Genomic DNA, 25,361 nt, shown 5'->3' with positions numbered 1-25,361 from the left:
GGCTCATTTCGAATGATAGTGCTCATGATGGTCAAGTATCTTTGATACATGTTCCGCTTATTGCTTTCATGGAAAGTCCCCCTTGGTGCAATATGTCTCTCGGCATCTTCGAGAGTCTCCCTAAGCCATGAGGGTCTCCTCTTGGAGGAGGAGGGCTTATGAGGAAGAGGATCAATAGGATCCATAGGTTCATCAACATCAGGCATTGTTTCGTCCTCTTTTTCACCCTGATTTCCAGTGTTAGCTTCTTTGTCCTTCCTTAGGATAGGAAGGTCGTTGATCTTCCTGAGGGCCATATCTTCGTCGAAGGTGACATCATGACTTATCTCAACTTCCTTTTGACCAACCAAATAAATTCTATATCCCTTAGAATGTTCGTTGTAGCCCACAAAGATTCCTTTCTTCCCAGATGCACCCAATTTGCTTCTTTTCTCTTGTGGCACATGAAAATATACGGGGCTTCCAAAAATTCTAAAATGAGAGACATTGGGTTTCTTATCAGTGAACATTTCTTCGAGAGCCTTGGAGTCTAATGCTTGATGAGGGCATCGGTTTTGAACATACACAGCGATATTTGCAGCTTCAGCCCATAGAAACTTCGGAAGGCCTTGATCATGAAGCATGGCACGAACAACTTCTACAATAGAGTGATTCTTCCTTTCAACCACACCATTCTGCTCGGAAGTGTATGGCGTTGTAGTCTCCCTCTTAATGCCAGCTTCTCTGCAATAATCTTGGAATTCATTGGATTCGTAATCAATCCCATTATCAGTCCGCAATATCTTGATTTTTTTCTCGGATTGGTTTTCAATAAAGGCTTTGAAGTGTCGAAACTAGGTGAACACTTCATCCTTCTTCTTCAAGAAGTAGATCCAGGTTTTGCGAGAATAATCATCCATAAAGGTGAGATAATATAAGTATCCTCCCAAAGAGTTTACGGGCATCATACCAGATATGTCGGAGTGGATCAATTGCAATATGTCTATGGTCTTGCTATTACTTGAGGGGAATGGTCCCCTTTAAGTTTTCCTTCGGCACATCCTGACATACACCTTCATGCCCTACTTTGAATTTGGGCATACCCATCACCATTTGTCCCACATTAGGTAGGGCCTTATAATGAAGATGGGTGAACCTCTGGTGCCATAGTTCAGATTGTAGAGATGTGTCGCAAGACATGGCTCCCAATGTACTTCCTCCAACTTGATATAAAGTGTCAACCCTAAACCCAAGAGTAAAAGCATCTTTAAAATTTCTTTTCCAAACACGAACCTTTCCGTCAATAAAAGCCACCTTGAATCTTTTTCTTCCATTCTCGAAATGGACACTCGGTTCTTCTTGAGATGGGGTACATATAGTACTTCTTGCAAACGAATAGTGTTACCTTGATTCAATTGAAGGGTAACATTCCCTACTCCCTTCACGAGATAGGTGGCGTCATCTCCAAGGATGATCTCCAAGTTTGTCTCCTTTTCTATAAGATTAGAGAGAGCTTCCTTATACCCGGTGAAGTGCCTTGAGGCACCACTATCAATTAGCCAATTTCCTAAAGTGTCCGGAGGAGAGGCAGTGGAGAGGGCCGATATAAGATAGTACTCTTTTTGCTTATTGTTAACAACAATGGATTCTTCATACCTGGAGTTCCTTGATTTCTTGGAGGGTCGACCATTTCCGTGATGTCTCGCATTCCTTTTTCCCTTGCCATTGGACCTGCCATTTCTTTGATCATTGTTGTTGAAGTTGCCCCTGGAGTTGTTATGATAGTCATCATCTCGAGGTGTATCCCTTGTATTAGGACACTCCCTTGCATAGTGGCCAAACTTATTGCAAACAAAGCATCTTCCCTTGCTTCCAGTTTTCAATCCCGGTCTTCCTTGACTTTGTTTCTTTGAACCTGCATTGTTCTTCCTCTTGGCATGAACAGAGAATGCAATGGAGTAGCTTCTATTAGAAGGCATTTCTTGCTCCACCATTCTTGTTTCTTCTTCAATGCATCTCGACATTAATTCTTCAAACCCTGGAATTCGATCCTTGTTGAATATAGTGGTTCTAAATACATACCACTAAGGTGGGAGTCCTCCAAGGGTGGTAAGAGTAAGTTCCATGTCATGAATGACTTCTCCAATCGAGAGTAGATCATTCTTGAACTCAGTAATCCTCAAGAAATAGGATTGAATGTCCTCATCCTTGCCCTTCTTAATATCCTTCAACTTATTCTTGAGAAATAGAATTTGATTAGCATTGCTAACCTTGAACATGTCGACCAACCTGTCGTATATCTCCTTGGAGGTCTTCAATTTGGAGATGTAGGCCACCAGATGCTTGTCAATGGAATCCATAATAATCTTCTTTGCTTTGACTTCAACCCTATTGTACTTGGTCTTTGCAGCAACTGATGCATTTGAAGGAGGCTCAGGTATTTTACCCTGCACATAATCCATCACTTCTTGTTCTTCCAAGGTCAAATCAAGAGACATCTTCCATCCATGATAGTAAGATTTACTATGGAGCTTGTCATCAGCCAGGAAGTAGGATGAGGAACCCATTGAGCCTTTTGTCCTTGTCCAACTGTCTTTGGTGATTTCTCTTTCACTCTTGCTTGGGCTTTGCCTTCACCTCAACTCTGATGCCATGTTAATTTTAGCCAACAATGGTATGTTCTATGCTTTAGAACAATTTTACTTCAATTTCTTTGCAAGCCCAATATCAATATTCAGATTAGCAATCACATCAACATGATAGTAAAATGCAGATAGAACATAAACATAAACAGTAGAAGACAAGCCAAGACAAGAGGACACAAGATGTGGCACCAGCCAGGGACAAACCCCAATATGGGGAAACCCTTGATCAAATCTTCTTTTAGTCTTCAATGGTTCAGCAGAGAGAGATAGTACAATTTACAAATCTGATAATTTATAACAGCAGCAAAAGAGCCCTAACCAGAAAAGTCAACAAGGCAGATTTGACCCTCAACAAATTGGTCAACTTCAGTCAACTTCGGCCTCCAAACAGCAAGATGAATCAACCTTCAAAATAGCCCAATCAAATCTGGTCAAATAGCCAACCCTGCGATCAGCCCTAGTTGTAGTCAACGCTGGTCAACTATATAGAAATTCGATCTCCTGGAATTTCGACCTCCTGAAATTTTGCTCTCCTGAAATTTCGAACGAGTGGAGAGGGAGAGGCCTAGAAATCCGTACCTAATCAATGAGGAGAGAGAGAGAGAGAAGTGTGAAAATGAGTATCCAAATGAGGCTAAGTCACCTTCTATTTATATGAAACGTTGAGAATGAATAGACGTGACTGTTGGACTTCTGAAACTACATAAGTTTGTTGGCCAACCTTGACAATTTGTCCATAATCAAAATAAATTCATAACTTCATTTGTACATGTCGGAATTGGATGATCTTTAGATCAATCCTACACCTCTTAGAGAGAGGAATCCAAGAAAAATATTAGTTGTCATAAATAAGATGACCCATGTGGAGTTGGTCCCTAGTTGCCAATTTTAACATATTCACTTGCCCAATCACAATGAAATATGATCATTCAAACAGCAAAAATAGAAAACCCTAACTTGAAAGTCAATGTTGGTCAATAGGGCAAATTCTAACCTCCAAAACAGCCCGGTCAAACTCGGCCAACTCGACCTCCAACAGTAAGTCAAATCAGCCCAATAATAGTCTGAAAAAGTCTAGTCAAATCTGGTCAACAAAAGTCAACGCTGCAGCAAACCCTAGCACAGTGAACGTTGGTCAAACGACCTCAGATTTCATGCCTAAAACTACAGCCTACCCAAACAGAAATACCCCACACAAAACTACAACCAAAGATGGTCAACGTTGGTCAAAACAACCTTCTGCAATTTTTGGTCAACTCTAGTAAACGCAAGGACAGCAAAAGAACAATCCCTTCTTCGCATGTGTGGAGAGAGAGAAGCCTCAGAAATTTGCACCCAATCAAGAAGAGAAAGATGTGTGAGTGAATGAAATGTCCAAATGAGGAGGAGGCACCTTGTATTTATATGCAAACGCTGAGGATGAATAGACGTGACTGTTGAGCTCTTGAGCCTACATTAGATTGTTGGCCGACCTTGACAATTTGTCCATAATCAAAATAAATTCATAATTCCATTTGTACATGTTAGAATGGGATGATCTTTAGATCAATCCTACACCTCTCGGAGAGAGGAATCCAATAAAAATATGAGCTGCCTAATATGAGCTGTCTTAGGTGAAGTTTGGCCCTAGTTGCCAAAATTAACAATTTGGTATCAAAGCAGTTCGGTCCTCTAGGCTACTTAACTGTTACACAGAGCCACCTTCTCCAATCAAGGTCTTTGACTATCAAATTCATCTACATCGTTGTCGTTAAAGTGTTACGCTACCAGTTTCTTGAGATTCTCCATACTACTGAGTCCTGACAGGCCTTTGGCTATTAGAAAAGTTTTAAAATAATGATAATAATAAAAGAGTATTTAAAAATAAAGAAGATTATATTAAAATATATATATATATATACAAAAAAAAATATGAAATATAAAAAATATATATATAAATATAAATATATAAAAAAAAAAAAAAAACAAAAAAAAAAGAAGGGCAGTCGAGTCGCACCCCATCTTGTGAGAGCCAAACGTATATCGTTGCCACCACCAGTCTACCCCCCATCCCAACGTCCTTCCTGCACACACTACAAACATTGGCGCTGCACACCTAGACTGCGCAACTCCAACGCCACCACCACTGGAGCCACTGACCAACTAGCACTCTTGCCTGACGGGCCACCTCCACTTTTGAATACCGCAGCAATCCACATGCAGCTTGACTCTGGAATTACCCAGTCGATCGTCGACCCTTCCATCACAGCCATCAATCGATTTTCATAGCCACAAACTTCCTTCAGTGGCCCCACAGAATTCGGTTGTCTTCAACACCGCCACTAGGTCGTATAACCACAACCATCGATCGATCCCACACCACCGTTGGTCCACCGTTTTTTCACAATGCAGCTTCAGTCTACCCTCTCAGCAGTGATCGGATCTTCACTCCCTCGTTGTCAACCGAAACACCGCTCGGCCGCTTTCCCAACAAGTCACCGATCCACCGCCACTCACGCTGCCAAAGCTCATACACAGTCGTTTCCAATTACCACTTGTTTAAGGCCTCCATGTAATATCAACTTATATGGAAAAATTAATCACTCAACCAATTTACCCATACCAAATTAAAATCCGGGTGTATTATTTCACTGTGTGGTCCCACCTACAATCTGCACAGTCAAGTGGAACGAACACGCCCAATAGTGAACTCATCGTGACCAATCGACATAAATTTAATTAACCAAATAAAGGATTATCACAATTGAGCATAATTGGGTACGTATTATAAAAGGTAAAAAATTGAAAAGGTTAGTCGAAGAATATCTTATTTAAAGAGACAATCTAGTAAGAGGTTATATATATTAAAAAGACATTCAAGTATCAAAGAATAAAATAAAATCAAGACTCATATATATGAATAGTGCAAAGATATTCAAAGGTAGCATTGTTAAAAGGGGAAAATAAATATTCATCAAGTCATATAACATAAACTTAATTACAGTCGAAAGGTTCATAATTATAATAAAAATATAAATAATAAATAAAAAAGAGTGGAAGGTATTTAAAAAAAAAAAGAATAAGATATATTTATATAAGATTTATTTTTAAAAGAGAAAGGATTATTAAGTTATTAACCATTCCATATTGAAGTTGAAGGAGTGAAGATAAATCAAGAAAAAAAATGGCATCTACTTTAGAATATAAGGAAGGGAGATTTCTAGGAGCCTCATGTTGCGTTGCTCCAGTGCTATTCAGAATTAAAGGGACTCTTGCAGGAAAAGATGTTATTATTTCTATCTCTCCCACTAAAGGGAAAAATTATATAAACTGTAACCTTGCTAACCAATTGATGATTCCAGAGTTGTTGAAATTTGGTACCAGAGGAGAGGTGGTTCCCTAAGGCTTTGATCTTTGGCCTAGGGAAAAGTGTCCAAAAGAATTTAATTTTTCTCCTAAAGTGACTTTATAATTTTTATAAAGTCAAATCTAATTTAAAAGTGACTTTAAGTGATAAAGTTACTAAAGTCTAATTTTAAAGTGACTTTAATAAAATCAATGTAAAATTAGAAAGGAAAAGTGACTTTGGAAATAAATGACTAAGTGGGTCTTTATTAAAGTGGGGTGAATTAAAAAATAGAAAGTAAAATTTAAATGAGCATTTAATCTCATCCCTAGATCTCAATCTATTTCAGCCATTAGATTTAGAGATCACCCAAAAGTCACTTAGGGTTAGATTAAAGAAGGAAAATGAGGAAAAGGTCATTCATTCTTTCATGAGTAGATTGGGAGAAGGAGAGCAAGAGAGCAAGGGAGATTTCTAGACAAGGAGGAGAAGGAGGCAGCAGCTTGGCACACATTCCAAGACAGCATTCCAACAAGTCCATACAGTGGAGTTAGCATACAGTGAAAGGCAGATTTTTGGGCACGATTTTCAAGGAGGCCATGCAGCAGTTTGCACAGAAATCGAGGAGCAGAAATCTGAGTTTGCTGGCACGATTTTCAAGGAGGCCGTACAACAGTTTTCGGCACAAAAATCGAGGAAATTGTACAGCATAATTTCGGGCAGCTTGCACGATTTTCTAGGCAAGTCGTACAACATAATTTAAGGCTGAAAATTGGCATAGAAATCGAGGACTGTTGTTCAGATTTTGTTGTTTGCAAGTTTTTTCCAATTCGCTGTGAGGCACGGAAAACGAGATAAGCTGTAAAAGTTTACTTGCTGATTTTTGCTTAATATTTCTCACCGTAAAAATCATTTTTTCCAAAATAAAGAGCTTTCGAACTGGTTTTCCCCAAGAGTTGTAGGAGGTTTTTCCAGGGTCACCTTGACCAAAAATTATTGTGTTTAAATGTGTTAAATGGTTGTTTGTACCTGCTGATTTTTTTATTTCTGCATTTTCCAGCATTCTGTAAAATTTCCAGAATTTCTGTTTTCAGCAAAATTTATTTTTCAATTGTTGAATGTATGGATATGGAAAAGGGCATTTAACTATTTTGGAGAAATAAGGTGAAACTGAAAACCGGGGTGGGAAATGAGAAATTTTTACATGGTATCGGAGCTTGAGTGTTGAAGTGCAGTTTGGGACAGCATGGAGGAAAATTACAGCCTGCTGATTTTTCACTCAGAAAATTCTAGCAAGCTGATTTTTCACAAACAGCAGTTTTATCTTTACTACAGCAGTGCTATTTTTCAGTTTTAGGACAGCAAGATGTCATTGGGATTGAGGGTGGAGGATAGGCTGAATGGGCATACAAATTACAGCGTTTGGAAGGAGTGAATGCAAAGTATCTTTGAGGAGGCAAAAGTCTGGGACATCATGGTGCATACCACACAGAACCCTGTTGTTGTGCCTACTGATGCTACTCAGTTGGCTGAGTATAATAAAAAGAACAACAAGGGTAAGAGACTGATTCTAGACGGAGTCAAAGACCATTGCATTCCTCATGTGAGAGGAAAGAGGAATGCCCATGAGAGATGTGGACAGCATTGTCCAATCTCTACCAGAGTACCAATGAGAACCGGAAAATGGTCCTGAAGGAGAAGTCGAAGACCATTAAGATGGGCAATGATAGTGCAACTGAATATCTCACAAAGATTACTAATGTGAGAAATGAGTTGGCAGCAGTTGGAGAGGACATTCCACCAACTGAGTTGGTGCAGATTGCAGTGAATGGCCTCCCCCGTTCATGGATGAACTTTGCTGGTGGGGTTTGTGCACGTGAGACCCTTCCCACATGGGAGAGGTTCTAGGATGATTGCATTCAGACAGAGATCAGGAAAGGTCAGCTTGGAGCAGCCAAGCTAGTTGAGCAGGATGAGGATGTAGCATTGTTGGCAGGACGCAAGAAAGCCAAAGGGAAGAAGCAGGCTTCCACAAGCAATGGTGGGAGCAAAGGCCAAGGTAAAGGTAAAAAGGGTAACACACAGAAGGACTATTCCAAGGTGAAGTGTTGGAATTGTCAAAAGATGGGACACTATGCAGTGGTGTGTCCGAAGAAGAAGAAGAAGAAGGGGAAGAACCAGAGCGTGGCAACTTCAGCAGAGGTTGAGGACTTTGCAGTTCGTTTTGACCGGGAGTTTGGGTTCACTGCGTATGAGTCCTCTAGTGCAGGATCACATGCCACACAGGTTTAGAGGGAGCATGCTTTTCCTCGATTAGCGGAGCATCTCCGGGTATTTGGTATGTGGACAGTGGGGCTTCACGTCACATGACAGGAGTCTGTGAGTACTTCTCAGAGCTTTCAGAGAGTGGCATTGATATAGAGGTAGTACTCGGTGATGACAGAGTTGTTAGAGCAGTCGGTGTGGGAACACTGACATTTCAAAGGGAGTACAAACCTCTCTTGAAGGTGTCAGATGTTCTTTATGTGCCAGGGATGAGGAAGAACCTCATATCCGTCTCAGCTTTGGAGGACAGAGGATATGAGGTACTGTTCAAGGGATGACAGGTGTTGATGTATCCCAGGGGCACTCCAGCTGATTCAGCTAGAGTGATAGGTGTACGCCATGCAAAGGTGTACAAGTTTGCATTCCAGTCCCTTTTGGCATTGAGCAGTAGTACCGACAACAGAGCTAGCAGTTCTGAGTTGTGTGAGATTTGGCATCGCAGGATGGGGCATATGTATCATGGAGCCTTGAGGACATTGCGGGAGATCACTACAGGTGTGCCAGATTTCAGTACTGATCACTTTGATACTTGCAGAGGATGTGCGATGGGCAAGTTTGCCAAATCCCCTTTTCCCAGCAGTGACAGCAGAGCAACTGGGATTCTTGATTTGATTCATTCCGATGTGAGCGGTCGGATGTCTCATGTTTCCTCGAGTGGATATGAGTACTATGTTTTATTCATTGATGATCACTCCAGGAGGACCTGGATTTATTTCTTGAAGACCAAGAGTGAGGTCTTTAAGCGGTTTCAGGAGTTTAGAGCTCTTGTGGAGACACAAACAGGTCGGAAGATCAAGTCCCTGAGGTCGGACAATGGGGGAGAGTACACCCTTGGAGAGTTTGTTGACTATTGTGCGGAGGCAGGCATTAGGAGGGAGTTCACTATTCCTTACAACCCCCAGCAGAATGGGGTTGCAGAGAGGAAGAACAAATCCATCGTAGGGGCTGCCAAAGCCATGTTACATGATCAGGGGTTGCCATTGTTCTTGTGGGCAGAGGCTTGCAACACAGCTGTTTATTTGCAGAACAGGAGTCTGCATCGTACCTTGGGGCACATGACTCCGGAGGAGGCTTTTTCTAGGAAGAAGCCTGATATTGGTCATCTTCATATCTTTGGATGCATTACATACTCCTACATACCCAAGGAGAAGAGGACCAAACTAGAGCCCACCGCAGAGAAGGGTATCTTTGTGGGCTACAGTGAGACTTCAAAGGCCTTTCGGATTTACATTCCTGCACAGACGAAAGTTGTTGTCAGGTGGGATGTGAAGTTCGAGGAGGACAGGGCCTTTAGGATGTCACGGGAGTTAGAGTATCTAGATCATCCAGACCCTCAGCAGCAGTCAGTGTTTTTAAAACCGTTTTTAAAAACCGGTTACCAGTCTAACCGGCCGGTTAGCAAGGCCGCCGGTCTAAACCAGCCAAAAAACCCGGTTTGAAAGGCAGTTTCTCCAATTTTTGGCCCAAACCGGTGAAAATCGGCCGGTTCCATCCTAAACCGGTCGATTTTAGGCATGCCCACCATAACTTGCAAAAAGCGGATTTCTAACTGTGGTTTTGGGGTTTTGGGGGGGAACTAAGGGTGTTTTCCCTCCAAAAACACCCTCTCCAAGCTATAAGAGGCCCCTCTCACTCTCATTTGTCTCACACAACTGATTTGGAGTGTTTGTGAGTTTGTTTGTGAGCTTGGAGAGTGTTGAGTTTTTGCTGAAGTAGTCATCTTGGAGTTGGAGTTGGAGCTATTTTGGAGATAGTGTGTAGCTGTCAGTGGAGTTGCCATCTTCAAGAGGAGGCTAAGGAAGCTAGTTTGCATTTCCAGGTAAGGATTTGCACTTACCGTTTTTAAAATTCCTTACTTGACTGTTGTCCATGAATTAATTTCTTTTATGTGTTATAAACTTCTCACTTCTATGATCTGCCATCCAGGGAGTCATCATGCCTCCAAAAGCCAGAGATATTGCATGGGCTCATTGTGATATGATTGATGGCAAAATGATCTGCAAATATTGCCAAAAATCCATTCAAGGTGGGGGTATTAACAGGTTCAAGCAACACTTGGCTGGGATAGGAGGCCATGTAAAGCCATGTGGAGCACCAAATGAAATAATAGGGCAGAATACCTTCAGAAGTTTGAGACTCAAGTCACTGAACCAATAGAGAAGTTTGTGACTGCAAAGTTTGGGAGTCGAGACTCAACCAACTGAGTTTGATCATGATGACTGAAACTCATGAGAAGTTTCAACTTCAAGTGATAATGTTGATCACTATTATAGTATTTACTATTATCATATATGTAGAGTCTAGACTGAAGTCTTCTAGTAGGCCACTGGCCCCATAGTTTGTAGGCTTTGTTTTTGCACTCTAGAGGCCATTTAGAGCCTCATTGCTTATGTATTTTGTCGTGATATGTATTGCACTCGATGCCATTTTGATATATTCACCTTTACATGGTATATACATGAGCAATCTTTGCATATTTTGTCTCTATTGGCTTGGAATCATGGTTTTAAATCTTAAAAATAGTTTTTTTCATTAAAAAATAATTATTTAATGTATTTTTCTAAAACCGGTTCGTTTAGACCAAACCAGTCCCGGTTAGACCGGTTCCGGTCGATAAACCGGTTTATTAGGTGGACCGGTCCGGTCACTGGTTCCGGTTTTAAAAACATTGGCAGCAGTTGAGTCAGTCGTAGGGATCCAATGGGCAGGGATCAAGAGGATCCAAAGGTACATCTATGAGGATGTCAGGTCCGTCAGTGAGTAGTGGCTCGCCAAGCCAGAGGGGTGGTGCTCCGGGCAGCATGCAGAGCAGTCCACAGAGCAGTTCACTAGGGAGTCCACTGATGGACAATTCACACGGTACCTCAGCTTCTACAGGTTCAGGTGCAGGCAGGAGGACAGCAGATAGACAGTCAGGAGTTCAGGCTCCTGATGATGGGGAGGAGAAGTTTCATTCTCCTATGAGAGAAGTGCACTCAGGGAAGAGGAAGCCCAAGTGGCTTCAGGACACCTTGAGAGATGCCACATCTGTTGCTGAGCCTAAGAGGCCGGTCAGAGAGAGTAGACCACCTGAGAGGTTTTGTAGCTATATGGCAATGGCTACTAGCATCCTTGACTCTGAGCCTTTTAGCTATGAGGAGGCAACTGGCCAGCAGGTCTGGAGAGAGGCCATGCAGGAGGAGTATTCTTCTATCATGAAGAATGATGTTTGGGAGGTGGTGTCGAGGCCTGAGGGCAAATCTGTGGTTACTTCCAGATGGCTTTACAAGGTAAAGCATGCTGCAGATGTCAGCATTGAGAAATTCAAAGCGAGGTTTGTGGCCAGAGGGTTCTCCCAGGTAGAGGGAGTTGATTATGAGGAGACCTTCTCCAGGTAGAGGGAGTTGATTATGAGGAGACCTTCGCTCTCGTGGCTCGATATACTTCGATCCGCTCCATTATATTGATAGCAGTAGAGATGGGTTGGAAGATCCACCAGATGGATGTGAAGATTGCATTTCTCAATGGCTTCATACAGAAGGAGGTGTACATTGAGCAGCCACAGGGCTTTGAGGTGCATGGGAAGGAGTCCCATGCGTGCAGACTAAAGAAGGCCCTTTATGGCCTGAAGCAAGCTCCTAGAGCTTGGTACTCCAGGATAGATACATACTTGCAGGGGATGGGTTTCACAAAGAGTGAGGCAGATCCGAACCTTTACTATATTGTGATAGGTGAGGAGCCTCTCATTCTGGTGCTGTATGTGGATGACTTGGTCATTACAGGTGCAGAGAGACTCATAGAGCACTGCAAGAGAAATCTTGCGGCGGAGTTTGAGATGAAGGACATCGGCTTGATGCATTACTTTTTGGGTTTGGAGGTGTGGTAGGAGGAGGAGCATTTCTTCCTGGGGCAAGGGAAGTATATTGTCGACATCCTTGGCAGATTCCACATGGAGGATTGTAGACCCATGTCGACACCGATGATCACCAACTGGAAGAAGCTTCATGCTTCAGATTCCGAGTTGGTGGATCCCACATTGTACAGGCAGCTGATTGGTTCCTTGATGTATTTGGTCAACATTAGACCAGATATTTGTTTTGCAGTCAACACGATGAGTCAGTTTATGTGTGAGCCTAGGAAGGTTCACTAGGTGGCTGCAAAACACATTTTGCGGTACTTGCAGGGGACAGTGGATTATGGTCTGGACTAAAGGCAGGGGGATGGAGTGAGATCGGCAGATTATACTGATTTTGATTGGGCAAGTTGTGCTTCTGATAGGAAGAGCACTTCTGGGTGCTGCTTTGGGTTGGGTTCAGCAGTAGTGTCATGGTTCAGCCGGAAGCAGCAGTCAATAGCATTGAGTTCAGCGGAAGCAAAGTATATGGCAGCCAGTCTAGCTAGTTGTGAGGCCATCTGGCTTCACAAGATGTTGTTTGGCTTATTTGGTCAGCCGTTGAAACCTTCAAAGATTCACTATGATAATCAGAGCTGCATTAAACTCACGGAGAATCCAGTATTTCATGACAGGTCAAAGCATATCGGGATCAAATATCATTTCATCAGAGACTGTGTTCAAAAGAGCGTTGTGAAGCTTGAGTATATTCCCACTAATGAGCAGATTGCAAATATTCTTACCAAAGCCTTGCCACGGGGCAAGCATGACTACTTCAAAGACAAGATGGATGTGGTGAGGAACACCTTCCTCGGTAAGAGGGAGTGTTGAAATTTGGTACCGGAGGACAGGTGGTTCCCTAAGGCTTTGATCTTTGGCCTAGGGAAAAGTGTCCAAAAGAATTTAATTTTTCTCCTAAAGTAACTTTATAATTTTTATAAAGTCAAATCTAATTTAAAAGTGACTTTAAGTGATAAAGTTACTAAAGTCTAATTTTAAAGTGACTTTAATAAAGTCAATGTAAAATTAGAAAGGAAAAGTGACTTTGGAAATAAATGACTAAGTGGGTCTTTATTAAAGTGGAGTGAATTAAAAAATAGAAAGTGAGATTTAAATGAGCATTTAATCTCAGCCCTAGATCTCAATCTATTTCAGCCATTGGATTTAGGAATCACCCAAAAGTCACTTAGGGTTAGATTAAAGGAGGAAAAGGAGGAAAAGGTCATTCATTCTTTCATGAGCAAATTGGGAGAAGGAGAGCAAGAGAGCAAGGGAGATTTCTGGACAGGGAGGAGAAGGAGGCAGCAGCTTGGCACACATTCCAAGGCAGCATTCCAGCAAGTCCGTACAGCTGAGTTAGCATACAGTGAAAGGCAGATTTTTGGGCACGATTTTCAAAGAGGTTGTACAGCAGTTTGCACAGAAATCGAGGAGCAGAAATCTGAGTTTGCTGGCATGATTTTCAAGGAGGCCGTACAGCAAATTTTCAAGGAGGCCATAGAGCAGTTTTCGGCACAGAAATCGAGGAAATCATACAACAAAATTTTTGGCAGCTTGCACGATTTTCTAGGCAAGCCATACAGCAGAATTTAAGGCTGAAAATTGGCACAGAAATCGAGGAGGACGTACAGCATTTATTTCTGTTTAGATTTTGTTGTTTGCAAGTTTTTTCCAGTTGGCTGTAAGGCACGGAAAACGAGATAAGTTGTGAAAGTTTACTTGCTGATTTTTGCCGAATATTTCTCACTGTAGAAATCATTTTTTCAGAAATAAGGAGCTCTCGAACTGGTTTTCCCCAAGAGTTGTAGGGGGTTTTTCTAGGGTCACCTTGACCAAAAATTACTGTGTTTAAATGTGTTAAATGGTTGTTTGTACCTGCTGATTTTTTTATTTCTGCATTTTCCAGCATTCTGTAAAATTTCCAGAATTTGTGTTTTCAGCAAAATTTATTTTTCAGTTGTTGAATGTATGGATATGGGAAAGGGCATTTAACTATTTTGGAGAAATAAGGTGAAACTGAAAACCGGGGTGGGAAATGAGAAATTTTACAGGAGTCAAATATAATTGACAGCTTAGAGTCTAGACTGCTTGGGTAGAAAATAATATGACATAACCGAATTACAATTAAACATTGGCGATTATACTTTTATATCGCAATTCTTTGTTCGATCTCTATGGAATGATCTAGGTGACATTATTTTGGGATCGCCATGGATGGAAACCCTAGGTTCCTTCATCTTGAATACGAAGAAGTTTTTGACGTTTTCTTACAAAAAGAAAAAAATAACGCTACAAGATCTTATGGTGAAGCCGAATTTAGTAATCCCAGAAGATAGAAGATATTTCAAAAATAATTTTTCAAGAACATAAAAAAGTACTACAAAATATGCAAAGTTGATAAGATCACCACTGACAAAAATGAAGAAGTTTCTCAGTTGAAAGACCATAGTGAAAAATTATTAACACAAACTAAGAAACTTAAAAAGGACAAAAATTCATTAACAGACAAGTTAGAACAACTTGCTCAAGAAGTATCAAAGTCTCCAGTCGTAACAATCCAAGTTGAAGATAAGGGAGCATAAACCAATCTAGTGAATGTCACAACTCAAGAAACTCAATAAGAAGACAAGCAAGTTGAAGAAAATACAAACTTAGATATTGCAGTTCAGACGATGAACATCCCAAGAGAAGTTTTTGTAACCAACTCAACAACATCTTCACAAGAAGAAAATCAAAAAGTTCCACACACCTAATAAGGGCAAGTCAAACCAAAAAAGTTCCCTATCGACAACTGAATCACGAGAGTAGACAACTCAACCAAGCCACGTATCAGGACCATTCAAAGCAGAAACAACAAGTTGATGTTCCGAAGAATATTGATGTAACCTCAATCCACTCCTATGATGACAATTCGTTACAAAATTCCAGTGATCAGAATATTCCACAAAAGATTAATCTAGGATGGTATGATCCCTTCTCAATGCGACAATTTTGTTTGCCACTTAGAAGAATTTATCAACGAAGATGACAGTGCCGAGACGAGAAGACATTCAAAACCGAAAAAAAAAAAAAAGATCAAGCCTGTTGCATCAACAAGCTTTGAGGACAAAGCTTTTTTGAAGAGGAAGGCAATGTTACAAATAAAATATATATAAATAATATAAATATAAATAATGAAGATAATTGTAATAATGATTAGTTAATTAATAATTAGTATGAAGAGGCATGTCTAAATGGGGCATGACCTTCCATGAAGAGGCACTGCCTAGTATATAAGCAGGCCCCTCATTCTCATTTCTATCATCATAATTCTTCATGCATATTATATATAATAATATTTGTATCCTCAATGGATATTTTCATATTCCAAGTTTTTTGGAGTAGTTAACAGGAAGTACGAACTTTGTTTGCTTCATCTGGTTGGCAAGGTTTAGTGTTAGTAGCATGGAAAGAGGGTTGGTGGCAGGAGCAATGGAAGTGGGTCAACTGAGTAGCAAACAAAAAAGTGTGGAGAAGATTCTAAGTCAACAGCTCCGAGGTTAGCCCAAAAAAAGTTATAATTTATTTTAAAAAAACAATAAAAAAACCAAATTGCCTGCAAATTCAAATTTGATTTAAGTTTCATCCTTCGAATTCAAATTTGACTTGAGGTTCAGCCATGAGGTTCAACAAACCGAATTGAATTTAAGAAAAAAAATAGGTTCTTCGAATTCCAAACCTCAAGGTTGAAGTTCAAATAACCTTGTGACATAGTTTGAAGGCATCCTGTCACTCAATTTTTTTATTTTGTTTACTAGAAATTCTATGTTCATGCCAATGTAAATCATGTTGAACAAGCAGAAAAATCATCCATTTACACATGATTGAACAAATAAAATTTAAATCCTAATTGTTTGTATCCAGAAGTATGTAGAATGTCTTGCATCGCCATACATTGTTTTATAATGGGAATGAGTTCCATTGATGTTTAGTCAAATGGGGTTTGATGATCCAGATTCCATATATGAAACGCACGTTAAGACCCTAAGACCCTATGAAATCAACAAGCATTTGTGGCTTACAGTAGAACCATGAATGAAATTGGCAAATGGCCTTAATAAGGTGATAAGTTGAGTCAAAAATTGTCATGTCCAAGATTGTAGATGGACAGAAGCTAAATATCCTTCCATGGAGGTAGAATCAAGACATGCCTATGCAACCAAGATAACTTTGGGTGAAGCCATGTTCTTTGACAAGGATTCAAGGACCTTATTAATCACAAACAAGACAAAAGAGCACCCAAAGAACAAGAGTAGAGAGTGGAACCAAATTAACTGTTTTATTTCAAATCCACATAATAGTCCAAATACAATAATATTAACCTTGCTATAAATATGGGACTATAAGAGTATTGAGTAGATGTACAATATACTCTGTGAACTAAGATGGGCATACAATGTTGAAGATGCATCAAAGGGAAAAGAGAGATGGATCAGCGACATTTAGAACAATAGTCTAAGTATAAAAGCTAACTAACAAGAAAACAAGATTAATTTTTTTTTTGACAGGAATGACCCAATGACTAAGCAAGAACCCAGACATCCCATATTAACCACAAATGGAGTGAAAACTCCCTGGGACTGCCTACTCCTTGAGCATAATCAATACAGGCTAAAGCATGCCTCTGGAGACTTGAACTTGGGTAGATGAGATGCAAAGCCTAAAAAATTTGACCAAGGTTTAAAATCTACCATGAGCATACCAAAGGAGAAACCCCAAAAAATGACATAATAAGGACCACTGATTGTTACACAAAATATATAAACCTGAAATTATGCAAACAGTTACAAGAGGAAAGTAGTATAACACTTAGTTAAACAATGCATAATACAAAAGAGCAATTAGCACTTCAATGGTGAGCTAATTTTTGCACTATCAATTGTATAAGAAATGTTGACTCTGAAATCATGTAATCTTGCATTCTATTGTATTTGCATGTCATGAACCCTATGTATCAAAGGATATCTTGGACCTTAAGCTGGGATAACCTCAATAAGGTTTAGAATCACTGTAAAAGCTAATCTGATGAGAAACTATGAAAAAAAGGTTTAAACTTTAGAATCACTGTAAAAGCTAAACTGATGAGAAACTACGAAAAAGCATTGCATTCAAGCCTAGAGTTGTGAACCCAACTCATAACACCCACTGATTTTCATCTATGCCCATTGTCACTATAAATGCACCTGTGGATAGTAAATGAGTATTTACTTGTGCAAATTCATAAGTTGGATACTTCTGCTTAACGTAATTATTTTAAAAGTCCATTGTTTGACTTGCACATTGGCAAAGCTTCTAGAGATGGAGGCAGGTGCTTATACCACATTGTAACACAAATCCTTATGTCATCATGTTTCTTAAACAAATGAAAAGATCCTTAAGAAAGCTTTGGATACTACTCTGTTTGTGCCTCCTTTTGACCTTTTCACCCTCTTACTCAAAATATTGGTATTATCATACAAACACTCATCAATTATGCAATTCCTCCATTCAAATTTTAATGGTGATTAGAACATTTTCAATCCTGGACATCATCAAAAATACCTCAAATAGACCAAAATACCTCAAAAAAAATACAGCAACAATATTCTATCCTGTAGTGTCAACTAAGATTTGGCATCACTCAAACTGCATCAACTACTGTCAATATTGAGCCTGCCATTCTAGTGAAAAACGATAGAATTCATCTATAACTGATTATTAGTGCTAATATCAAGATCAAACATATAAAACTTTACCAAACACCCAAAAACTTACCTCGTAAAGAGGGTAACCCCATCAATGATCTTCCTAAATGCTAGCTTAGGAATTTACATCTCTCTTAAAATCAAGTCGAAGAAAGCTATTCCCTCTTTAATATTTAACAAAACATTTTCGGATCATTAATAGAAATGAGTTTTTGCTACAAAGGCATTTGCTTCTATACCTATTGAAGAAGGCTACCCTTTTTCCTTTGCAAGGGTTAACTGTGATAATCAGTTACTTCTCTGAGCTGGCTTTATGCAAATTATATCTTGTCTACAACTATACATATAAGGGGCACTTATAATAGAGGGTTTGCAAAACCAAAAACTTTACCGAACAGCGAAAACTTACCCTGTAAAGGGAGAAAGCCCATCAATGATCTTCCTAAATGCAAGCTTAGGAATTTACATCTCCTAAAATCAAGTCAAAGAAAGTTATTCCCTCTCTAATATTTGATAAAACATTTCCAATTCATTAATACAAAAGATTTTTTGCTAGTCTTTTCCTTCTATACCTGTTGAAAAAGGCTACCCTTTTTCCTTCACAGGGATTAACTGTGATAATCAGTCACTCCTCTTAGCTGACTTTATGCAGATTATATCTCGACTGCAATTATGCATATAAGGGGCACATATAATAGAGGGTTGACTAAACCAAAAAGATAAAATTACCAAGAAGTTAAATTTTAGAAGATTTACATATTTGTTTAAACTTATCACGAAATCATTTTTTCTGTTCAGTTTCCGCTTGCGACATGCTCACCCTCATGGGTTGATCTGCCTCCACCAAGAGCCATTTAGATGGGACCCGGTGAGATCATTGGGTGACTTGGACCAATTAGATCCCCCTAATTACGGCTGCTTTGGCAAAAATTGAGTCCACAGGTGAAATTCCTGCTTGTGACCATAAGTATTCAAAGTTCAAACAAAAAGAAAAATCATTTTTTCATTGGCAATGTACCTGCCTGTAAAGGCCTATGTTGGAATCTATCCCTTATTAGTTGATAACATGAGTAATCAAATATATGGGACACAATACAAGCATTCTCTACAATCTCCTACTATAACATGGTAACTTTCTTGGCTGAAATATCAATATATTTTCGACAAATATTGATCAACTACTCCCAATCAGGAAACATAAGAAGGCTCTTATATATTATATTACTTTGCACAGTATGTCATTTCTGAATTTAAACCAAGGCTGCCAATTTCAAATCAATATCCCAATTTACGCTAATCATAAATTTGTTATTGAATGCATGTAATTTGAAATGCTGACGCCAATAGGAAAGACATGTTTTACAAAAATACAGCTGGTTTGCTCAGAGAGAATAATTCCACTCACCAGCAAACCTTCCTTTAATGCTAGCTGCTTGGCCATGTCAACAGCTTCATCACTTGAAATCTAAACAATTAGACATTGTTAGAATAGAACCATATAAAAGAAATATGCACTGAGGTTATGAAACTGGTTACTAGTCTAACATAACTTTCAAGAATTATAGTCTGAAAAGAATATTGTTTTGACATAAGATTTTATATTGATGGTAGACGATTCTCAACATGCCTAACTGGATCATCACTCAATCCATCATCTCTCAGTGCACACAGTTGCACTAATATAGCCCCAACTGAAAAAGTTCAAACGTCTGCTACAATGTAATATAATACTGTTAGCAAAATGTTTTGATACATGTGCTATTATAGAGAACACACCTGTATGACCTCATCAAGAATATTCACATCCAGATTCCCAGGTATAAAACCAGCACCAATTCCTTGAATTTTGTGAGGGCCTGTGACGAAAGCAAAGTAAAATCTCAAGAACTGTAAAACGTCTGGCAATCTAAAACAGCTACAATATCAATCTCACCAACCATTAAAATAAGAATTTCTAAAGTGTGTTTGGAACGGAACACATGGACCCTCAACAATTACTTCTCAATTGTTTATTGTACTAGCAATATAGAATAGCACAAGTATTAAGATGTTAAGTTATGGTATGTTCTATGCTTAGAGCAGTTCACTTATTTTTCTTATTATTATCCACAGATTACCAATCACATGTACATTAAGTAAAGTGCAGATAGAACATTTAAATGATCAACAGAAAACAAGCCAAAACAAGAGACACAAGATGTGGCAGCTAGCCAGGGACAAACCCCAATATGGGGAACCCTTTGATCAAATCTTCTTTTATCTTCAATAATTCAGCAGAGAGAAATAGTACAAAGATCTGATTTATATCAGTAGCAGTAAACCCTAGATCGAACTCGTCAAGTCTCCACCAGTGAGTCGTTCACCATGCACCAGTCCAAGACTTCACCATGCACTAGTCCAGGACTTCACCGTGCATCAGTGATAGACTTCATCATGCATCAGTCTGTGACTTCGCTACACATCAGTCCGAGACTTCGTCGCGCACCAATCCAAGACTTCGTCGTGCACCAGTCCAAGACTTCGCCACACATCAGTCCAAGACTTTGTCGTGCACCAGTCCAAGACTTCGAAGGACCTGTTTCGGCTCGGGTGAGAGGGAGAGCCTTTTTGTGCAGGAGAAAGAAGAGACTCTTTTTCTGCACAGGAGAGAGAGAGATATGATGAGAAGCGAGTGACCAAATGAGGAGTCATCCTGTATTTATATCCAAACATTGAAGGTGAATAGATGTGTCTGTTGGGAGTCTGAGCCTACATCAGTTGCTAGCCGACTTTGATAATTTGTCAATAATCAAAATAAATTCATATCTGGATGATATTTAGATCAATCCTACACCTCTCGACGAGAGGAGTCTAGGAAAAATATTATCAGCCATGAATAAGGTGACCCACATGGAGTTTGGCCCTAGTTGCCAATTTTAACACTCCCTCTCAACTAGGGAGAATTCCATCTGCAATTCGTCTGACTGTCGCTACTATTCATCCATCAAATGCACTGCGTTGTACAGCTTGACCCCTGCTTTGCTCTGCTCTGCTTTGTTCTGTTTTACTCTACTCGAACTATGAAGAGGAAGAAGTGATCGAGGATGTCTCATACCATCCTCCACTGACCCGAAGTCAGTCTGGAGTGTGTACAACTTTCACTGGTCCCAAACCAGTCCTCCACTAACCCGAAGTCAATTTCAGAGGGTGTACACTCTCACTGGTCCCAGACCAATATCATTGATCCCAAATCAATGGAGATCATCCTAGCATAGGGAGTACGATAGATACAACGATGCATCCATCGATAGAACTACTATGGTCCCTATCCTCATTTCCCTGCTCATTGATCAAATGAGAGGTACTTCCCATAAGTCCCAGACTGCATGGGTAGGATGCCTCGACAGGAGAACTAATCATCCTGTCCAGTGGATGCCATGGAGAACTAATCATCCTGGCCTACAGGAGAACGAATCATCATGTTCCACAATCGCCATGGAGAACAAATCATCCTGGCCCACAAGAGAACTAATCATCATGTTCCATAGTCACCACGGGGTGTCAGGGGAAGGTTGAACCTTTTAACCTGTACAAAGTGCACCAACAGGGGATGGTGAGTTACCCTGTGGTCATATGTTGCTCCAAGAAGTACCCCACGCCCCCCTGGAGCTCCCAGAGCTCAGTACATCATACTTGACCCTCAAAAGAGGGTCTCTGAACAACTCAAAGTCATTCTCGGAAAGTCAGAAATTTGACCTTTTGTAGGGGCTTTGTCAAAATGTCGGCGACCTGTTCATCTGTACTGGATATGTTGGAGCCTTATAGCTCCCCGCTACACCATGTCACGAATATAGTGGTACCTGATATCGCTGCTTGGAGCGATCATGGAATACAAGATTCTCTGATAAACGAATCCTGCTCTGGTTGTCACAGAGGATCACGGTAGTATCCAATGTAAATCCAAACATCTCACTGAAGAGCTTTCGTAACCAGACTGCCTCACAGGAGGCCATGCCAGCAGCAATGTGCTCTGCCTCGGCGGTGCTCAAAGCCATAGACTTTTGCTTCCTGCTCATCCAGGATATCAAAGCAGATCCCAAGGAGAAACAGCACCCGGAAGTGCTCTTACGGTCCACCACATTGCCTGCCCAATCAGCGTCATTATATCCAAGTAGTCTCACATTTCCGGCAGTGTATCTTAACCCATAATAAGTAATTGTGCCACGAAGATATCTCGACAGATTCTTGGCACCAATACAATGTATGTGGTGAGGTTCAACCATGTGTTGACTGAACATGTTGACTGCAAAGCATATATCTGGACGGGAGTTCACTAGGAACATCAATGCTCCGACGAGTTGACGATACTAGGTGGTATTTCGTAAAACAGGTCCAGCAACACTACCGCTTATCTTCTTGAAGTCAAGCTCCATCGGGGTGGTTACGGGCTTGCAATCCACCATACCGAATCTCTCCAATATCTTCACCACATATTTTCCTTGAGATAGGGAAATCTCCCCTGGTTTCTGCCACACTTCTAGTCCTAGTAAATAGTGCATAAGTCCTAGGTCTTTCATCTCAAACTCAGAAGCCATCTCCCTCTTACATTCATGAATGACAGGGTCTGCACCTGTTAGAAAGAGGTCGTCAACATATAGCACCAGTATGAGAGGCTTGTCATCTATAACCTTAAAGTAAAGGTTGGGGTCAGCTTCACTCCTAGTGAATCCCAGCTTCATCAAGTAGCTATCGATCCTCTCATACCATGCTTGGGGTGCTTGCTTTAGCCCATAGAGGGCCTTCTTCAACTTGCACACATGAGATTCTCGATCATGAATCTCAAATCCTTCAGGTTGCTCCACATAGACCTCTTCTTTGATCAAACCATGTAAGAACGCAGTCTTGACATCCATCTGATGTAGGTTCCATCCTTGCGAAGCAGCAAGGGCTATGATCGAGCGGATGGTGGTATATCGGGCAACAGGTGCAAATATCTCATCATAGTCTATACCTTCCTTCTGGGAGAAGCCACGAGCAACAAAACGAGCCTTGTACTTTTCCGCACTTCCATCAACTGCATGCTTTATCTTGTAAAGCCATTTTGAAGTGACAACTGCCTTGTCCTAGGGTCTAGGGACCACAGCCCAGACATCGTTCTTCATAATAGACTCATATTTTCGATCATAGCATCCTTCCATACTTGATGCTTGACGGCATCTATGAATGATGAAGGCTCATTTTGAATGATCGTGCCCATGATGGTCAGGTATCCCTGATACCTGTTCGGTTTCTTACTTTCACGAAAGGTTCCTCGAGGTGTTGTGTGTCCTTCAGCATCATCAAGTGTCCCCCTAAGCCATGAAGGCCTCTTCCTTGAAGAGGAGGGCTCAGGCAAAGGAGGATCAATAGGATCCAGGGGTTCTTCCACATCGAGCATTGTCTCCTCTTCCTTTTCTTTCGGTTCCCTGGTGTCAGCGTCTTGAGTGTTCCTCAAAGTAGGAAGATCCACCTTGCCAAGGGCCATATCTTCATCAAAGGTGACATCATGACTAATCTCGACTTCCCTTTGACCAGCTTCATAAATTATATAGCCCTTAGTATTTTCACTATAACCCACAAAGATTCCTTTCTTTCCAGATGCAACCAATTTATTCCTTTTCTCTTTCAGCACATGAAAATATACCAGGCTTCCAAAAATTCTAAGATGAGATATGTCAGGTTTCTTACCGGTGAACACTTCTTCAAGAGTTTTGGAACGCAATGCTTGATAAGGGCATCGGTTTTGCACATATACAGCGGTGTTCACACATTCGGCCTATAGAAACTTCAGAAGTCCTTGATCACGGACAGCTTCCACAATCGTACGGTTCTTCCTTTCCGCCACACCATTCTGCTCAAGAGTATAGGGTGTAGTGGTCTCCCTCTTAATGCCAGCCTCTTTGCAAAAGTCATGAAACTCATTGGATTCATATTCAGTCCCATTATCAGTCCTTAGGATCTTGATCTTCTTTTCGGTTTGATTCTCGATCAAGGCTTTGAAGTGTCAAAACCAGGAGAACACTTCATCCTTCTTTTTCAAGAAATATATCCAAGTCTTGCGAGAATAATCATCTGTAAAAGTGAGGTAATATAAATATCCTCCCAAAGAGTTCATAGGCATCATACCGGATATGTCTGAGTGAACCAATTGCAATATATCGGAGGTCTTGCTTTGGCTTGAGGGGAATGGTCCCCTTTTGAGCTTCCCTTTGGTACATCCTAGACATACACCTTCTTGCTCTAATCTGAACTTGGGCATCCCAGTTACCATTTCTCCTACATCATATAGAGCTTTATAATGAAGGTGAGCAAACCTCTGATGCCATAATTCAAACTGAAGAGATGTGTCACAAGTCATGACACCCAACGGACTTCCTCCGACCTGATATAATGAATCAACTTGAAACCCAAGAGTAAAAGCATCTTTAAAGTTCTTTTTCCATACACATACCTTGCCATCGCTGAAAGCCACCTTGTAGCCTTTGTCTTCCATTGCCGAAATGGACACCAAGTTCTTTTTGAGATCAGGTACATATAATACATCTTGTAAGTGGATGGTATTACCCTGATTTAGTTGAAGAGTGACATTTCCTACGCCTTTCATGGGATATTTTGAATTGTCTCCAAGAACAATTTCCAGGTTGGTTTCTTTCTCTACCAGATTATAGAGAGCTTCTTTGTAACCAGTGAAGTGCCTTGAGGCACCACTATCAATAAGCCAATTTCCCAGCGAGTCCAGGGGAGCAGTAGTAGATAGAGCAGCTAGTAGATAATATTCATCTTGCTTATTGTCAACAATGTTAGATTCATACCTGGAATTTCTTGCCTTCTTGAATGGTTGTCCTCTTCCTTGATTTCCGACACATTTGACTTTCCATTCCTTTGATTGCTTTGAGAGGGATTTTGATCATCATCCCGGTGTGAGTCCCTTTTATCAAGGCACTCCCTTGGTCCATTTGTTCCTAGCAGCAGCGGATGCATTTGATGGAGGTTCAACAATTCCGCCTCTCACATGGTCCAACACTTCCTGTTCTTCTAATGTTAGATCGAGAGACATCTTCCATCCGTGATAGTCAGACTTCTCACAGAGTTTGTCTTCAACAGGGAAGTGTGTTGAGGACCCCATGATTTCTTTCAGATAGCCTTGCCAACCTTCTCTTCGGTGATTGCTCTTGCTCTTGCTTGGGCTTTGTCTTCACCTTAGCTCTGATACCATGTTAAGTTATGGTATGTTCTATGCTTAGAGCAGTTTACTTATCTTTCTTATTATTATCCACAAATTAGCAATCACATGTACATTAAGTAAAGTGCAAATAGAACATTTAAATGATCAACAGAAAACAAGCCAAGACAAGAGACACAAGATGTGGTGGCTAGCCAGGGACAAACCCCAATATGGGGAAACCCTTTGATCAAATCTTCTTTTATCTTCAATAATTCAGCAGAGAGAAATAGTACAAAGATCTGATTTATAT

The 25,361-nt window shown here is 40.5% G+C and overlaps 1 protein-coding gene across 1 annotated transcript in view; it reads right to left on the bottom strand.

Moving 5' to 3' along the window:
* Positions 1 to 25,361, bottom strand: part of LOC149183009 (cysteine synthase-like) — an 85,193-nt gene that overhangs the window by 5,530 nt on the left and 54,302 nt on the right. Inside the window, exons 7-8 of the mRNA XM_089417027.1 lie at positions 19,645 to 19,724; positions 19,274 to 19,333 (exon numbers count right to left, since the gene is read on the bottom strand). Of these exons, the coding sequence (XP_089273153.1) occupies positions 19,274 to 19,333; positions 19,645 to 19,724 (140 nt within the window). The remainder of the gene's footprint in view (positions 1 to 19,273; positions 19,334 to 19,644; positions 19,725 to 25,361) is intronic.

The sequence above is a fragment of the Pinus tabuliformis genome, chromosome 3_2, assembly GCF_031772625.1.
Source record: "Pinus tabuliformis cultivar Carrire ecotype Pingquan chromosome 3_2, CPIR1, whole genome shotgun sequence".
Taxonomy (NCBI): Eukaryota; Viridiplantae; Streptophyta; class Pinopsida; order Pinales; family Pinaceae; genus Pinus; species Pinus tabuliformis.
This window is presented reverse-complemented; position numbering and strand designations above follow the sequence as displayed.